This window comes from Camelina sativa, chromosome 10, assembly GCF_030686135.1.
Source record: "Camelina sativa cultivar CO46 ecotype springtype chromosome 10, ASM3068613v1".
Lineage (NCBI taxonomy): Eukaryota > Viridiplantae > Streptophyta > Magnoliopsida > Brassicales > Brassicaceae > Camelina > Camelina sativa.
The window spans coordinates 21,353,529-21,370,639 of NC_141889.1; the positions used below are offsets into that span (position 1 = coordinate 21,353,529).

The 17,111-nt window shown below is 35.2% G+C and overlaps 3 protein-coding genes and 1 long non-coding RNA gene across 10 annotated transcripts; 2 read left to right on the forward strand and 2 right to left on the reverse strand.

Annotated features, from left to right (window-relative positions):
- Positions 1-922: 922 nt before the first annotated feature.
- On the reverse strand, positions 923-6,379 carry LOC104719348 (uncharacterized). Of its 4 annotated transcripts, none has more exons than XR_015568945.1 (17): positions 6,235-6,318; positions 5,727-5,877; positions 5,033-5,077; positions 4,764-4,804; positions 4,583-4,664; positions 4,367-4,411; positions 4,125-4,181; positions 3,722-3,781; positions 3,502-3,629; positions 3,157-3,406; positions 2,937-3,003; positions 2,757-2,810; positions 2,582-2,671; positions 2,009-2,117; positions 1,691-1,782; positions 1,465-1,570; positions 923-1,164 (listed from the first exon to the last, which is right to left on the reverse strand). XR_015568945.1 is itself a non-coding variant. In XM_019230563.2 (17 exons), the coding sequence occupies exons 2-17, from the start codon at positions 5,850-5,852 to the stop codon at positions 1,052-1,054; spliced, it is 1,482 nt and encodes a 493-aa protein (XP_019086108.1). In that variant the 5' UTR covers positions 5,853-5,877; positions 6,235-6,379; the 3' UTR covers positions 923-1,051. The 4 variants fall into 4 exon arrangements, 2 of the variants coding, with proteins under 2 accessions (XP_019086108.1, XP_010435563.1); XR_015568944.1 differs by having other exon boundaries at positions 6,143-6,271; XM_019230563.2 differs by having other exon boundaries at positions 2,757-2,827; positions 6,235-6,379.
- Positions 6,380-7,739: 1,360 nt separating this feature from the next.
- LOC147936332 (uncharacterized) lies at positions 7,740-9,291 on the forward strand. Its single transcript, XR_015569313.1, has 2 exons — positions 7,740-8,000; positions 8,522-9,291. It is a non-coding gene; the product is annotated as an uncharacterized LOC147936332 (long non-coding RNA).
- Positions 9,292-10,065: 774 nt separating this feature from the next.
- Positions 10,066-11,858, forward strand: LOC104719350 (uncharacterized). Its single transcript, XM_010437262.3, has 3 exons — positions 10,066-10,740; positions 10,825-11,508; positions 11,593-11,858. The coding sequence occupies exons 1-3, from the start codon at positions 10,066-10,068 to the stop codon at positions 11,695-11,697; spliced, it is 1,464 nt and encodes a 487-aa protein (XP_010435564.1). The 3' UTR covers positions 11,698-11,858.
- Positions 11,859-12,202: 344 nt separating this feature from the next.
- LOC104719351 (uncharacterized) lies at positions 12,203-16,515 on the reverse strand. 4 transcript variants are annotated; one of them, XR_015568189.1, is made up of 11 exons: positions 15,883-16,515; positions 15,489-15,756; positions 15,154-15,383; positions 15,005-15,064; positions 14,867-14,914; positions 13,569-13,701; positions 13,385-13,478; positions 13,049-13,147; positions 12,901-12,971; positions 12,720-12,810; positions 12,203-12,608 (listed from the first exon to the last, which is right to left on the reverse strand). XR_015568189.1 is itself a non-coding variant. In XM_087468425.1 (11 exons), the coding sequence occupies exons 3-11, from the start codon at positions 15,370-15,372 to the stop codon at positions 12,498-12,500; spliced, it is 909 nt and encodes a 302-aa protein (XP_087324551.1). In that variant the 5' UTR covers positions 15,373-15,383; positions 15,489-15,756; positions 15,883-16,515; the 3' UTR covers positions 12,203-12,497. The 4 variants fall into 4 exon arrangements, 2 of the variants coding, with proteins under 2 accessions (XP_087324551.1, XP_010435565.1); XM_087468425.1 differs by having other exon boundaries at positions 13,402-13,478; XR_015568188.1 differs by lacking the exons at positions 15,489-15,756; positions 15,883-16,515 and having other exon boundaries at positions 15,154-15,487.
- Between the last annotated feature and the right edge of the window lie 596 nt (positions 16,516-17,111).

Genomic DNA, 17,111 nt, shown 5'->3' on the forward strand with positions numbered 1-17,111 from the left:
TTTAGAGTAAAGAGTCATATTCTCAATTTTTGCATATAATATTCTAATGGAAGTAGTTGAATTTGATTTTATTGATTTTGTAGTCTTTTCTTTTTTTTTTGTAGTATTTAAATAATCTGATTATGAGAGATTTATATATATATATATATTGAAAATAATTATAAATTATTTTTATATCTTGAAAATAATTATGAATGATTTTATATCTTGAAGATAATTATAAATGAAATTTTATATCTTGAAAATAATTATAAATTATTTTCATTTAACTATTTACTTTAGCTTGAAAAATAAAAAGTAACTAATTATAAGAATGAATATATTAGAGATATATAAAAAAAAATTAGATATTGAATAGAATATGTCTTTAATCATAAAACTCCATAAATGATTTACTGCAATAATTTATTATTTTTATTATTATTTATAATATATACTTTTTAAGTGAACGCTGGAGTCAACGTCGGTCTTCGCCGGAGTTAGTTGACCGGTGTACTGGATTATATGTCTATGATGTTGATCACATAATGTCATATAGTTCATGCATATGGTCATGTAATACATATATTTTGTGTAGTTGAGTATACAATAATATATTTGGTATGTATGACCATGTATTCTCCAATACTTCGTCTAGCTAGCCATCTTTTTTCCTTAACTAATACATGACAATTACAACTATTATATTATAATAATCAAATTTCATACAATAAAATTATTTAGACATACCATCAATTCTATATTCATCTCACCCCCTTACTTTATTCTAAAAACACTACTAAATTTATATAATTTCAATAATATATCACAAAATACTGAAATATCATTTGATGCAAGAAATGGTCCCGCCGTACACCGCAGGTGGGTGGGATCCTAGTGTGTAAGAAATCAACTCACAAATTTCAGAAAGAAAAACAAAAAAGAGAAGCAAAGTAAATTTTATTTATTGGAGGAACTCTAAAGTGATAATATACAACATAAACATAATAATCCCAAACACAAATCATAACTCTAGAGTAACTTTTCACGTTCAAGGTATATCTTTTTAGGTTCAAGGTAATTTAGTTGGCTCTGTGGATTCATAAGCAGCATCAGCTGAAGTAGTATCTATGTCGTTGAGACCCAACTCCTCGTTTTGCTCCCATGATCTTTCATACTCTTCAACTGTATACAGTTCAAAACATACAACAACAACATTTGTCACTTAAAAGTTAAAACCCAACACTCCTCTCCTAATTGACATCTTCACTCCTAAGTTTCAATTCATATTTCAGTTTACTAAATTCAAACCGAAAACAAGTAATGTTGTTTCTTCTTGATCTATAATGACTGTATGTAAAATTCCTTATGTGAATAAACATGTACGGAGCAGATTTAGTTAATGAAACGGATACGAAATCAGCGGTCCTAAACCGGTTTACTCGTTATGTGCTCATCATAGTCAAGGAACACTGAGGAACTTACATGTGAGCTGATGATCATCTTTGATATCATCAGTTACTGGTGAAATAAAGGAATTGGCTAATTCGTCATCAAGAATCAATGTCCACCGCTGTTCTAAGTTTAGAAGCTGCAAGAAGAGATAAGAAAGGGGTGTTCTCTATTTGGTATAAACCAGATCTTATTGCTTTGCTTCCTCTTGCACATCAAGAACAAGAGAAGGTTAAATAAATTCAATCATTGTTGCTACCTTTGTTAGCCTGGATCCAAATTCTTTCCACTTGTTAATCTTACTCTGCTCCAAACTGTCACCAAAAGTGAATCCATGGACTCTCGCTAAGCCTGTGAGAACCCATAACATACTTGGATCAGTAGGTAAGATCGAGCACTAAAAGGCTAGCATTGCTTCCATTAGCCAAACAATGAAAACATGGCAAGGAAGAATTATAGGATCCTAATTTATGCCACAGTTCTCTAAATCTGCTCTAGTGTACTTAGTCCACTTAAAATTGAGTAAAAGATGCATGATTCAGAGTAAACAAGGATAATTTTGAGATGCCACACTCACTTTCTCTGATCTGTGTGACCAACCCTTCCACTGTTGTTACCATTCCACCAAGTGTACCACCAGCTAGCTCCAGATCAAGTTCTGGGATTTTCACTCCTGCAGTGTCTGACTAATATACGAAACAAAAAAACTTAACCTCTAATGAAATACGGGAATGTGTTGCTTCCTTCATTAAAATAACACATTTCCTAGCATACATTGTGGTTTATATGGTTTTCTTCTATGGCATCGCCATCAGATGTCTTTACATTTATACCAAAGGGCCTTATAGATCAAACAAACCTATTCTACATCTATACCATACACTTGTTACAGTACCAAATTTAACTTTAGCACAGGGCTAGGTTCATTGTCAAACCTTTACCGAACTTATTCTATATATAACCGTAAAGTGACACTCTCAGTTACTTTAAGATACATAAAACGATATGAAGAGACCTCTCTTGGTGCACTACTCATCCAACATTTATACCTAAGAGGCCTCTCTTGGTGCACTACTCATCCAACATTTTTACCTAAGAGGCTACTGGTGCAATACTATATAAACAAACAAATTGAAGCAAAAAAACTAACCTTGATAACATCTCGGCTAAGGTCAGTGATGTTCTTCACAGAGAGCATAATTTTCTTTCCTTTTTCAGGAATTGCACCACCAGGCTTTAACTGTTTACATTCACCCAAAAATAAGTTAATAAACCTAAAGACCAGGCTTGTGTCAGCAAAATCTCTCAAACTAATGGAAGCCAACCTCAGAATTGCGATAGCCACAATCGTCACATGTAGATGCCATAACAATAACCTCCTGAAAATACGGGATTTCTATTTTATGTCAAGGGGTAAACAGCATCAAGGAGTTCACGAACAAACACAATTACGTAAAACTTGTTTCAGAACACAAAGGAACAGGCAAAGAGTTTTGAAAGGATACTTGTCACAAACATCCGTGTCTCACACAGCTTTGTACATGCTCCACAAGTTGAAGGGAAAGTCATCACCTAGACAAAATAAGCAATAGTAATGTTATCTAAAATTACCATTTTAAACTTTTCACTCTCAGAAAACATTTTGACACTGATTTCTTATCTCAAGTGATCATAACCTTGAACATTCAACAAAAATAATCAAAAAGTTTCAGGGTCAGAAGTTACCTCTTCAGGGGCAGTGTATCTAAACAAGTTATCAGAAATATCAGTGCTATTACTCTGCGCAATCGCTCGGTGACCAGCTGTTGCTCCGATACTTCCATGAGGTAAAGAAGTTGTTTGAGTAGAAAGTGCAAGGCTTCTTTCTGACTGTCCAGTCTGAGATGGGTTAGCAAGATATCCAAGAGTTGCTTGTTGCTCGGGTGTTCGCTCATAGAACTTGATTGTTAGAGAGGGATCTATTGATGGAGCATGTCTGTCGAATGTTGTAAACTTGTTGTCATAAGCTAGATATAAGAAACATTAACTTGACTTTAACTTGGTATGTCCAAGTTGAATATATATCCTTACGGGTTTTCAATGAAACTGTTTCCAGCAGGATCATCCAAAATGAATGTGAATGATGTCTCTGCTTTGGCACAAGCTCTCAGTTTAGACAAGAATTGGTCTATTGCTTCAGCAGTCTTAGGATCCACTTTCTGTCAAGAAACATATGCAGTTTAAGAGATTCCTGACTGCCAAAACAATCAAAATGGACATGCAAAAGTTATAGCCCCAAGCCAGAATTTACCCTGCGTTCTTCTTGAAGGGCACTCAGTTCATCAGCAGCCCGGGATAGTATCCCTTCCACCTAGAAATTAAACAAAAAGATGGAGTCATAGACAAGGAACTGGGATATTAAAAAAACAAACCATCTTAAATTGCAACTGTATAGGTCTATTCTCCACTACAAAGGAGTTAAACGATGACAAGAGATTTTTCCAACTGCTAATACCAGGTTGAAGCTGGCAAAGCAACACAGATAGATATCCCATGGGAATCGTCTCAATAGGTGATAAGCTGATGGTTATATTATCATTAAATGCAAAATTAATTTGTTCTCATGAGTAGATCAGACGATGTTTAGGTTGTTCAAAGAAATTACTACCCCCAAAAATGAACTGTACGATACCAAGATGGTTAAGAGAACTTACCGTAGATAAACTACCACGTTGGGCCTCTGGTGGAATCTCAAAATCCAGTTCAGGAATCTGAATGCATATATTCATGCAATTAATATCAGTTTCCAGCTTCAATTCAGCTAGTTTACATAATAAAAGAAGCAACGAGTTCACAGTGTTCAGAAAGATAAGCGGAAGTGGTTTCTTAGAAATTTGAAGCGAACCAAAGTATTTTTTATTTCAAAGGAGCAATGACACTCGCAGAATCAGCTCACCTTAATAGTGGCCGATTCAGATTTTACAACTTGCCGGTCAAATATCTGCATTCAGACAGAAATAAGAAGGTAAAGTTAGCTTAGGGAGCAAGAGACAACTAAAGACAGATCGTTCGAGTTTCATGTAATACGAAAAGAAGGCTACATTCTACCTAAGATATATTGCATCTCCAAATGAGAAATATAACAAAAATATATTTGAATCGATGCATTAACCTTTGTATCGCCAGCTGAAACCTCTAGATGGTAGCTGCATCCTCGGGGTTGAATCTCGCCAGCAAACTGAACTTCATTATTCCTATAAAAGATCAGAGATACAACAGACATTTAGTGATTAAAAAGAAAAAAAAAACAATTCACGCTGCCCAAATCATCTAAAAATCATAAGAACTTGTACCTTTCTCCACAATGGGGACATTCAAATGCAGATATTAAGACCTGTAACCGGAATAGGTTGGCAGGAAGTTCGTAAGTTAACACAAGGTAGAGAAAAGTCTAAACAAAGCGTTGAACCAAGAGAACATGTTTCTTTATATCAAATAATAAAACTATGTGGATTGTTAGTGCTCTAGAATGTGGTCAAATTCACAGTGACTAAAGTATGAAACAATCTTAGTTTAGAAAATGAACAAAACCTGGCACTTTTCAAAACAGAGTACTACATACCTTTCTGAAGTGAGGAATTAAAGTCAATAGAAATCTAGTTGTTCCCTGCAGAAGAAATAAGAAGCTGCTTTATGCACCGAAGAAGGATCAAGAGAAAGATCATATAAACTTTCTCCACTGATTTCCACAGAACCAAAAATATCAATATATTCACCTCAAACTTTTCATACCATCACCAAGATGTAGATAATAAGTTTTGTTTCATCCCCTCTATAGTTCACTACATAATAATATCAAGAACCATTGGATAGCAGGAAAAATTCTAATGTTATTACAGCCATTTGCATGTAAAGTATTGATAACAAATACAAACTAGAAAGCAAGGACTAAAGAGAAACTAGCCTGTTTCCTAGACCAATTTGAGTTTCCTTGACCTATATCAGTTATATAGGTACCACAGGTTACAACTTATATAACCTATTCCTCCCGAGACTAAGGATAACGAACATCAGGAATCTCAACTAAATAAAGTTTCTCTACATAACCATTTGAGTTTCTTTCTCTTTTCAACCTTTTCCCATTTTAAATTTGATGACCAGGCTCTAATTAATATAGAGCAATCCAATTGTAAAACCAATATATTCGCCTCTAATATTGGAATTATATAATCACAGAACTCAGCTACAAACATAGACATTAACTAAAATGTTTGTGTGTGTGTGTGTGTCAGAGATAGAGAGAGCAAGAGACATACATTTTCATTGCAGCGCATGCAAATGCTCTCAACTACGTAGAGGGGAGCACCGAAGGAATGATCAGCGGAAACAGCTTCAACCACCGATCCAACATCGATTTCTTGATCATTTCTGTTGTCCATCATCTCAAAAAGTGTCTCCAAAACAATCCTAAACAAGTTCAAAACACATAAAATATTAGAAAGAAAAAACAAAAACAAGCTAAAAACTAAAAAGCATGAAACTTTATGCCCATCTACAATCCCTACGAGCTAAGAATTTATAATAACAGAATCTTCATCCTAGATACATTTGAACCCATAGAAATCGAGAAACAGAGTTCAATATTGTCAAACCCCCAAAACATTTTTGAACTTTGATATATCAATTTCTGATGGGGCTAAGCGACAAACAACCAAATTAGCCAAAGACGTACCGAGATTAAAGAGTCAAATGTTTGAAATTTTACAAAAACTGTGTGGTGCGGTGAAAATTACAGAGGCAGGCTTAAGTTTGTATGAAACTCACTCAAGTCAAGAAGCAGAGAAAGACAACACACCCAAACAGAGGCTCTAGAAACGGCGAGAGAGTTGAAGAAGGACCCACGTGAGCATCACGTGTCTCCCTCTGTGTTTTTTTTGTTTCCGTGGGGGAACTGGGCAGTGAGTGGGCTTGAGCTTTTTCCACTAGGTCATTTTGGGCTATCTATATATATTTTTTTCCAGAATAAGAAATTATACTCCAAATTTTTTTTTAATATAAATATATTTATTATATAAAACTTAACATTTCAAAAATTAGTAACTCACCTGAGAATGAAAACAGTTAAAATCAATACAACAAACGTAGAAGGAATTGTTCTCCGATGTTTGACACATCTAACTTTTTAGTTGAAAAAGGAGCTGACACATCGGTAAAAAAAATCAACAACCTATAAAATTATAACAATTAATACACATCAGTTCAGTTTTGATTACCTGTCATCATTCAAATTATCTAACATTTCCTATTCTCCTTCTCCGCTTCACCATGTTTCGAGGACTCAGCTGTCACTCTAAAAAACCATAAACAGGGAAGGGAGTATTATCAGCGGATCTTCACTCTGCGACAAGATCCGGTGAGGTAGCGGTCGTTCAATATATCCAATCTAATCTGTTGGTTTTGAATTCTAGGGGTAAGCATTCTCGGACTCTGTATCTTTTTTTTTTATATATTTTTTTTATCTCAGTAAAAACTCTCGTCTTCGATTTTGATTCTGGTTGATTGTAAAAGTTTAAATTATCTAGAGTCGTTTCGTTTCTCTTATCATTACTCAATGTTATTTGGCACTATCTTAGTTAAGGTTGATGGCAAGCTTTGTGTTGTTTTTAAAAAAAAGTAGCTATCGTTGTTAATATGATTTCTCATATCTTTTACCTTTATCATTGTCTTTTACTTGTTGATTATGATTGTCTGGTTTGGTATCTATGCCACATATCACTATATTGTATGTATCAATTCGGGAAGTTACATGGCTTAGATAGGCAAGCAAGATAACACTGAGAAAATTGAACTGCTTGTACTGTATTTACATGTTGATTCTAATTCTTCATTCTTTTTGCAATGTTTACTGTTTTGATTATTTATATGTGCATGATAGAATTTTCATGGATGTCTTTTTAGAATTAGTATTTGTCAACAAGTACAATATAGAAATTTCGTGTATACTATAATAAACATTCACGAAATTAGAAAGTGTAATGAGTTGTATATGTTTTGTAGAGAGGAAACTCAAGGTTAGAGGGTCGCCATCCGAACATTTTGGCGAAGAGCAAAGGTGGAGCCATTTGGAAAGTAAGGTGATTGGTTTCCTCTTCCCCTTTCCCTCTATTTTTATTTTTCTTGTCCACGTTTGTCGATAAACCAAGAACAGTTGACTAATTTATTATTTTACTAGAATTAGATTTTGTACCCCCATCTAAAATTAGTTTAGGTATGAAGTTATCTCTATCTTTTTGTCTAATAAAACAGAAAAGTGTTGGTACATAATGTATGAGGAAGCTAGCGAAGTAGCAAATGATGCAGTCAGGAGCATGAGAACGGTTGCATTATTTTGTGTAGGGTAGAAAATTTGAAAATGTATAAGAAGAAATGTGAAGGTCCTACGAGAAACAGGAATATGTCAAGGCATAGCCAGTAGTATCAGTTTTCAGAGTTTCTTTCCTTTTCCTCTTCTCTTCTTATGCTACCAATTTCTATGCCGATGCAAGGCTTGTGAAAGACGGCAAAACAACCTTTGATATTCTATTTTCAGGGTAAAAAGCAACAAATGCGTTTCAGAAACTCATGATTCCTGTTTTTATTGGGGACCCTTTCTAAAGACTGTTATGTTTCGAAATAGTTTTCTTTGCTTTGAAAATCGTAGAAATCTCTCAGTCAAGTTCATCTTTGCTTTGAAAATCGTAGAAATCTCTCAGTCAAGTTCTCCTGATTCCAGCAAACCTAGCAATGCGGCTGCATCGATCTTTGCAATTATAGACAGGGAATCAAAGATTGATCCAAGTGATGAGTCTGGAAGAGTTCTTGATAATGTTAAAGGAGATATTGAACTTCGTCATATCAATTTCAAATATCCTTCAAGACCAGATGTTCAGATCTTCCAAGATCTTTATCTATCTATTTGTGGCGTTGGAAAAGTTAGATATAGAAGAACTGAAACCGATTTCAAATAAAATAAAAACTATAACCATACGAGTTAGTTTGATATAAATCCAGCCCAGTTCAGTTCAATTAAATTCTAAATTCTCTTATTTTGTTTTTTGGTTCTCTATTTCAGACAATAGATTTGATTGGAGTTGAGATCAAGACATTTCAAGTGATATGGTTTTGACAACAAGCCGTATTGGTGAGCCGAGAATCTGTTTTGCTCAATGAAACGATCAGAGCAAACGTTGCTTATGGTAAAGGAGGAGATGCTACTGAAACCGAAATCGTATCTGCAGCTGACCTATCTTACACTCATGGCTTCATCAGTGGCCTACAACACGTAACTTCAACTGGAATAATCGAACCAAATAAACAGATTGTCTAGCCCTAATTCCTAGGTCCATGGTTAAAGATTAGACTGAAAGATTTACTTAATATTTGCATGTCTATGAAACAATGGTTGGTGAAAGAGGAGTTCAAGTATAAGGACAATTGATAAAGCAGAGAGTAGCCATAGGAATTGATAAAGACACTAAGGTGTTGCTACTTGATGAAGCCACGAGTGCTCTAGATGCTGAGAACATATCGATTCGGTTCGGGTTATGCTCATATCAATTTTGAATCATAAATTGGCAAATCATAATCCAAATTAAAAAGGTCTTCTCTGAATTTGAAGACGGCATGAGGTCAATTGCTTTCGACGGAGAGAAACCAAACGCTTCTCGCCGGAATCCACAGAACCCGAGGTTTATCGACGTAGTAAAAGTCAGAACAACTTTGGTTGGAGATTGAGAGACCTACAAAGAGGAGAGAGGGAGATGAGAAGTCCAAATTATTGCTTTATAGCTACATATACTTAATATGTTATCTAATTAAAGACAATAAATTGATGTTTTTCAATGGTTAGAGTGAAAAAAAAATTAAGTAATATGACGTCGTATTGAAATGTCTTGTTGTCACGGTGTAGTCTGACTTAGCGCCGTTAACTGACTAATTAACACCGTTTAAATAATGTTGAAATTGGCTAAATTTTATATAATTGAGGTATAATAATTTGAATTTTTGGATGATTTAGGTTGATTTATGCAGGCTACTAAAGTTTAGGTATGGATAAGTGTTTCATAAATAGTTGTGGTTGATTTTAACCGTTTTCTCCTCACCTCGCACTACTATGATTATATTGAAAAAATTATTCAATAGTTGGGGTTGAAAGTGGTGCAATGTTTGTTGTGAGAAATGTTGTTAAGGATGTGGCATTTTAGCCTAAAACATCATCAATCTATATATTAGGGTTGTAAAATCGCTATTTTTTGTTTGAGTATAATTTAACATTTTATTCAAAAAAAAAAAAAAAAAAAAAAAACTGCCTAGCCATCATGGGGAAGGTACAAAGTCATGTTTAAATTAATAAGTAACACAGTCTATTTATACACGAAACCTCTTCCTATTCCCAACAATATGAATTATAGCCTATACTTCTTTACATTCCTCGAGACTTGTAAATTTCTACAGGGAACCTCAAACGATTAACTCTTTATTTACCATGAATCCTCCTGGGTTTTGATCTTTAATCCATTAGTACGTTCTCAAAGTTCAGAATATTTGGCCTGTTGCGATTTCCTTTTTTTTTTGCTTTCTTTATTATTTGTGAAGTTTTAATCGTTTAAATCTCCAATGGATCAAAGATTCGAGAAAAGAACAATCAATGTGCTTCTTGCGGATCATTTGGACAAGCACAAGGTTGTCTGGCTTCATTCTGGTAATGATTTTGTTGACTTGCTCTATAGTTTTCTCACTATGCCTTTGGGAACCATTGTGAGATTGCTTGAGAATCACGGCAGATTAAGACAAACGGTCACCCTAGGTTGTCTCAACAACCTTTACAAAAGTGTTGTGGACATGAACATCGATAATTTTCGGACTGAAGCTTGTAAGCAGATGCTGGTTTACCCGAAGAGCGTGAAGGAAAGTCAATGCAAAATGCTCAAGATTAACATAGACGTCGACACAGAGGCAACTAAACACTTTATGTGTCCAATGTACTTGCAAAGAAAATCATGCAGAGAGTTTTTTAGTAATTTCAATACTTCAAGATGTAGCTGTGGAAACTTGATGAAAAAAGAGATTTCGTCACCCGAAGGAGAAGAGTTTGCGAGCAGGTTGGGAGGTAGCTGTGATTATGATGGAGTCTTTGTTCATGGTGATGGAAACTTGGCATTTATATTGAGTGACGATTTGAAAATAGAGAATTTTTCTCGGGAACTTTTTCGGAAACGTGTCAAGGATTTAGGCTGCGTTAACGGTTTAGATGAGATTGGGGAGGGTGAAGCAGAACTTGGCTTCCGAGAGGTACTCTTATTTTTATTTTATTTTTGTTAAATATTATATATGAAACTTTTTTTGACTTTTGGGCACTCTCATTGTACTGTACAGGCAATGACTTTTCTTCGATCCTTATTCGCATCAGACACTCCATTGACCACCACATTCTATCCCTTCAACAGTTCAACGTATCCTTCGAAGAGAGCGTTTAAGCCATCATCAAGTCCATGTGATTCAGTGTTAGGCCAAGTATTGTCTTTGACAGTGTATTTGAGTAAGCAGGATAAGAGGAAGGTTATGTATGCTAAGTGTGGTGAAGGCTTTATAGATCTTCTTTGCACCTTTCTTGTTCTTCCTCTTGAATATATATGCGAGATCTCTGCTAGTGATGATGGATGTGATGATGGTCTGGGATGTATAGGTAACCTGTTCAGAAGCTTCAAAGGCTTAAGCTGCGGTGAAATAACCATACCTTGGTATTACCGTTGTAGAAAGAATCTTCTTGGCGTCCCGGTCCAAACTCTGCCGAGTTTCTACAGTTGTTTTGAAGATCATGCTTTTTCTGGAGATCGCGAGGACAGGCTCAAGAAAGTAAGACCAATGGATCCAAAAACTGAAATAAGTGACCAGTCAAGAAGTAGTGGTGGGTTTGTGAAGAGTAACAAGAAGTTTCTTGTCTCGGATGATCTGATAATCACTCCACTGAATACAGATCTTACTGTTAGGGATCTAAAAAGATTTAAGATTAGTTTTGATGAAGTCAACATCGAAGAGATAACTATCGGTAGAACAGAGGTATGTACTCATAAATATTAAAGTCCTTTGTTCCATTAGTTACTATAAGATATGGCTTAACTCTATGTCTCTCTTTGTATACAGGCTATCAATTTATTGAAAGCTTCCTTTGTGACATCCTCTGCGTTATCCGATGGTCTCTCAGACTTGCTTACAAAGAAGCTGGAAGCTAAGGAGGATAACTCTTAAAATTCCAATGGCCAAAGAATTCTTAATTTCTGTAAAACTTGTTCTCTCTGGTAGCTTTCATTTATTTTCAGTGTTTTATCTAAGTCTCGGTTTGTTGATTTTGCTATCTGGTTTTAGTTTTTGAGAATACATTAAAAATGATTGATCATCTTCGAAGACTAGTTAGGCGTTTCTGCATTATTACATTACCAAACCAAAATCTAAGAGAGGAGCAACAGAAGAATAATTTTAATTTATGAATTTTTGTTGTTTTTCTAGTTAGGCGTTTCTGCATTACGTTATAATTGTTTTATACACAAGAGCTGAGCCGTGTTCATGAAGCAAAGAATGGTTTGTGTCGGACAGGGCTACATAAGGAGTGATTTTATTAACCTCAAAGATCATATTCCTACTTTGAAGTAAGTACGTCGGTAGGATAAATGTTACACTAAAGTATGTTGTTAGGATATCTACTACAAACACAAGTATCATAATAAAATGCCATGTGAGAATATGAAACTAACAATTTCTATGAATTGGTTGTGGCACTGTACACAAACTTCCATTATTCAGTTACAAAAACAAAATATTTCTTTGTTTTCTCTACAAGCAATATACACTCAACCCAGGTGTATTAGATACATAAAAAGGAGAGTATTGGAGACCACCTTGGAGATAAAAGGATTAGAAAAGTTTCCGATAGTAGATACAATATTTAACCCTGAACATGAGTGTATTAGAGACCACCTCGGAGAGATTATGATTCTTACAAAGGTTTTGTATCAGCTGTCCGAAATGGAAGCGTGTAATCATCAAGGGGTTCACTCTTTCTCTGATGAAAGCTGCTTAGCCAGTAGGATAAGCCCAGCTGTTGTGAAGCCTGACAAGACTGTTGAGGCATAAAACAGAGCTAGAAGAGACCCTCTCAAAGACTGCCCAGAAGAACAACAACATGACAAAATGTTAAATAACAAATCCTCTACTTCCACTATATATATATGATGAGAATCAAAGTATAGGGTTAGAACGTTTGATCCACTAACATTTCCGATAACCAATGCATTGTCATTTGCATACTGCAATGAGTTCTCTGGTGTGTTTTGGATCCCCTGACTGATTTGCCATGAAAGTATCCTGTTTCAACGGCATGAGGTGTTTTTAAATGTTGTTACAGAGTGTGATACACAGTTTCTTGAAAATAATTAACAAGCTTTCTACAAATACCCATAGATGAATGCAATGGCAGCTCCAGTGTATGCTTTCTGTGGAGTCACAGCAACCTGAAGGTCCCCAAACTGCAGTTTTAAACAAAAAAATTATCATCTGCAAAGTAATTTCAGCTGACGTACAAGGGGAAAAATCTATTCTTTACCTTTAATATCTTTGTTCCTGAGTTGGTTTCATTATTGACTGGAACTGATGATGTATTTGCAGATAGGACTTTTCCAGTTGAAATCATCGCTTTAGCAATCTGCGACTTCTCAGAGATGTTAGTTTTGTAGACAAGTACCAAGGGCATGAATGATTACATAGACGAGCAATTGATTTTAGAATTGTGGGTTTTGGCAGTTAAGTCTAACAAGGTATACAGGTGGTCTGACTAACATTTGATTGAAGTATGCAAACAGTTTCTATTTAGATGTAACTTACATTTACATGTTCACCCAATATACATAACCAAACAATCAGTAGAAGAAACCACACCTACATTTGAGATTCAAGTACCTTCTGTAATTCACCTTGACCATATTGTCCCATCCCCTGGAACCTTTTTCCTGCAGATATCAGACGTCTCCCAAAGGCTGAACAAAAAGATGTTAAAAAGAGGTATGATTACAAGAGTAGATCTATAAAGATGTGTATCTAGATACTAGGGGTGTACTTCTTGTTACCTGATTTGGCACCATCTGTTAATGAAATTTCCAGTTCGGGAAGTTTCTCCACTAAACTACGAGAAGTTGATGTGTCAGCTTGTTCCCAAGCACGGGACAGATTCATTAATGTCTCCCCAAGCTCTTGACCACACTACAAATAGAATTGAGCAGTTGCAATTATAAGTACCACAGAAGTTTTAAGAAAATGAGTCGGCTTGTAAAACACTACAAAGATTCAAGATTATCTCATCCTCTCTAACCAAATCCACAGGGCACAACGCCAATGGCAAAGAAGACAAAGAAGTTCTCGAGCAATAGGAAGAGAAGACAAGGAAGCTAAGTCAAAAGAGATATTAGTCAACTGACAAGTGATATGTGGCAAAATGGGAGAAGACACACATCCTTCAAAAAGTTGCTTAAGATGAGAGCGATGATAGAAGAGAAGATCCAAGGTAGGTACCTTAAGATGCACAGTGAATAGTATATGAAAAATAAAGAAAAAACCCATTTAAGGAAACAACACTTATCCTGTGGAAGGGATTCCAATAGGCAAACACTAAGACTATGCTGGACTAGAACAATAAAGCTAAGACTATGATGTTTCAATGCACGTAAATGATCATTAACTGTTAAACAGGAAGGTTGTCTGTCCACGGGTATAAATAAGTGTACCAGCTGTATGTTTCACTACTTGCACATACATCTAACTGTCTAAAGGTCCTAGTCCTAGAGGCTAAAGGAATACATAATTATGTCTGTAGATAAAGATATAAGAACAATGGAGCGGCCATTTCTTCTTCTGCAAATTTCTATCTTTTAGTTTCTAGTAAAACCAGTAAAGCATAAACACATACATGACGACATCCCCTCCAAAAATCTTATTTATATGAAAGATGAACAAGGAAGATAACAGATTATGCTACAATACAGATGGAAATGATCACAAATAATACCATTACATCATTTGGACAGAACAACATGTTAAGGCCACGACGATACTTGAAGGGATAATAACAATACTATACCCAAGATGAACTATAAAATGTCGGGTGCCTACACATTCGCAAATCAGGCAATACACATAAAAACATAGAATGCTATTAGGCTGTCACAGATGTAGATATATAAAATTGCAAAATATTGTGGTTTAGGATGGGGCTCTGAGGCTACAATACACAAGTAGTTCAAGTCCATGAATGTCACATAAGAGATCACAGAGATGGAACAGTAAGGTCACAAGACTTGAGGCTACAGAGTTGGTCAATGGAAGTGATTACTTAGCACTAAAAAGTTTATGTGGAGCAAGAGGAACTAACCTCATCGATGATGGGTCCATTGGAGAGATCAAAAGCAGCATCATTTAACTGAAAAAAAAAAAAAAAAAACTCGCCACATAAAAACATGTTGCTTAAATCACAAAATCTGAGTTTTTTAAGCAACGAGGGCTTACTTACATCGAGACGAAGGTCATTTGGTAACTGCTGGAAGTAATCTGATGGAAGATCAAAACACTTCTGCAACAACACAATTCAGAACCCATTAAGCAAAAAAAAAAAAAAAAAAAAGAACTCATATTTGAATTGTTAAAACCAGTTTCACTTACAGAGAGTTGTAGAAGAAGGGATTTAGAACTTGTTTCTAGAGGCTGATCAATAGAATCTGATTCCGTGAGAGCAAATCGGAGAGTCAATGATTTCGAAAGATTGTGCCTTTTCAAGTAATTAGGTTTAAGGGATGAAGAAAAATGAAAACTTGGCTGAGAAAAGAAGAGCTTTGAAGAAGAGAGGCTGTGTAGAGGTCGAAGGAGATGAAGAGAAGCCATTTTCAGTGTTTCTGAGAAAACCCAAAAATGGAAAACATCAAAATCAAATCAATGGAGGTGAAATCTAGAAATCATCTTCGATTGGCCAATCAAAAAAAAAAAAATAAGACGAATACCTTTAAAATTGAACAAAACTGTGGTCTGAAACTCAAGAACCAGAAAAAAACAAAACTGTGTGTAGCAACACGTGTCTATTCATCAGTATTAGAAATGTGGCTTTGGGCTTTTCAATGCCTTGTTACTTGTTAGCTTTTTAAGACTCTAAGCACTTTGAACATTGCAAACGATGATTTTGTGAGATACAAAACCACTGAACCTTGCATTACACATATCTCCCGACCACCTAAGAAACTTCATCTCTCCTGCAACTTTCTTCATACTGCCCTGCAATTTCCAGAGCATTATTTTGACTAACACCTTATCAAACCATGGAGCCTTTTAATCCATGGGATTTAAATGTGGACTGAGACATTGATTTGGTTAATCAATTTTATGTTGTTAACAAAATACCTGATTCAATTATTCCAAGGGAAACACATAGGCTCCAACTGGTGACCAGTTGAGGAATAAAAAGAACGAGGAGAAACATGAATAAAATGGAAGGAAAAGAAAAGAATAAAAAATAAAAAAGGAATGAAAAGGAATAAGTGCAGAGAAAAAACAGAATAAATAGTATCGTAAATAGTAACCAAAAAAACAGAACAAGCAATAACATATAAAAAAATATTAAAAGAAAAATAAAAATATTTTTTTTTAATCAAAAACAAGCATCTTCAACCCATCAAAACCAACGTACAAACATGAATACATGAACATGAACATGTATTGTTTGAACTTTCGGTAACCATTACAAATGTGTGATACCAATATGATAATTATAAAAAAATAATCAACTATAGACGTTGAGAACCACGTCTCTTTATAGACCATATTTGCTCAGCAATTTGATCTCGTACAATTTTCATATAGGCTCCTTCTGCAGCTGGTTCTTCTTCCATTTCATCATCTTCATCATTGTTTTGATTTTGATGCATACGATTAACATCATTTTCCCTCTCAACTTCTTCAAAATCTTTATCCTTAATTTTGTTCCAACGAATAAAATTGTGTAGCCCCATTGTCGCGAATATAACTTTTCTCTGTGTAGGAATATCATACCTTGGAAATTTATTTAAAACTCTCCATTTTTTTTCCAAGACACCAAACGTACGTTCAATAACAGAATGTAAAGACGCATGCCACCTATTAAACATTTCTTTGCTATTCTTGGGAGGCTCACCATGTAAAAATTCTTGTAGATGATACCGTGTACCTTCTGTCCTTTCTTTCCTATATGGAGCTAAATATCCTCGTTTATTGGCATATCCAGAATCTACAAGATAGTATTTACCATCAGGAGGTTTGGGAAACATGTGATCTTCACGTATAGCTGTTGCCAACACTCGTGAATTATGGGCAGATCCTGCCATTCCAACAAAACAATAAGTGAAAAGCATATCTAGATCACACATAGCCAAAACGTTAAGACTTGGTCTTCCTTTTCGATTCACAAATCGTAGTGCATCTCGACCTGGAGTTACCATAATTGGTATATGGGTTCCATCAAGTGCTCCAATACATCCATTAAAATAAGGCCAATATCGCTTATCCCCTTCTAAACTTTTAGATATTGCTTCAAGCTCACGTGTTGTTCTTGGCCGTAAATAGTCTAGAGCCAGCTTCACTATCGCATCCAAAAC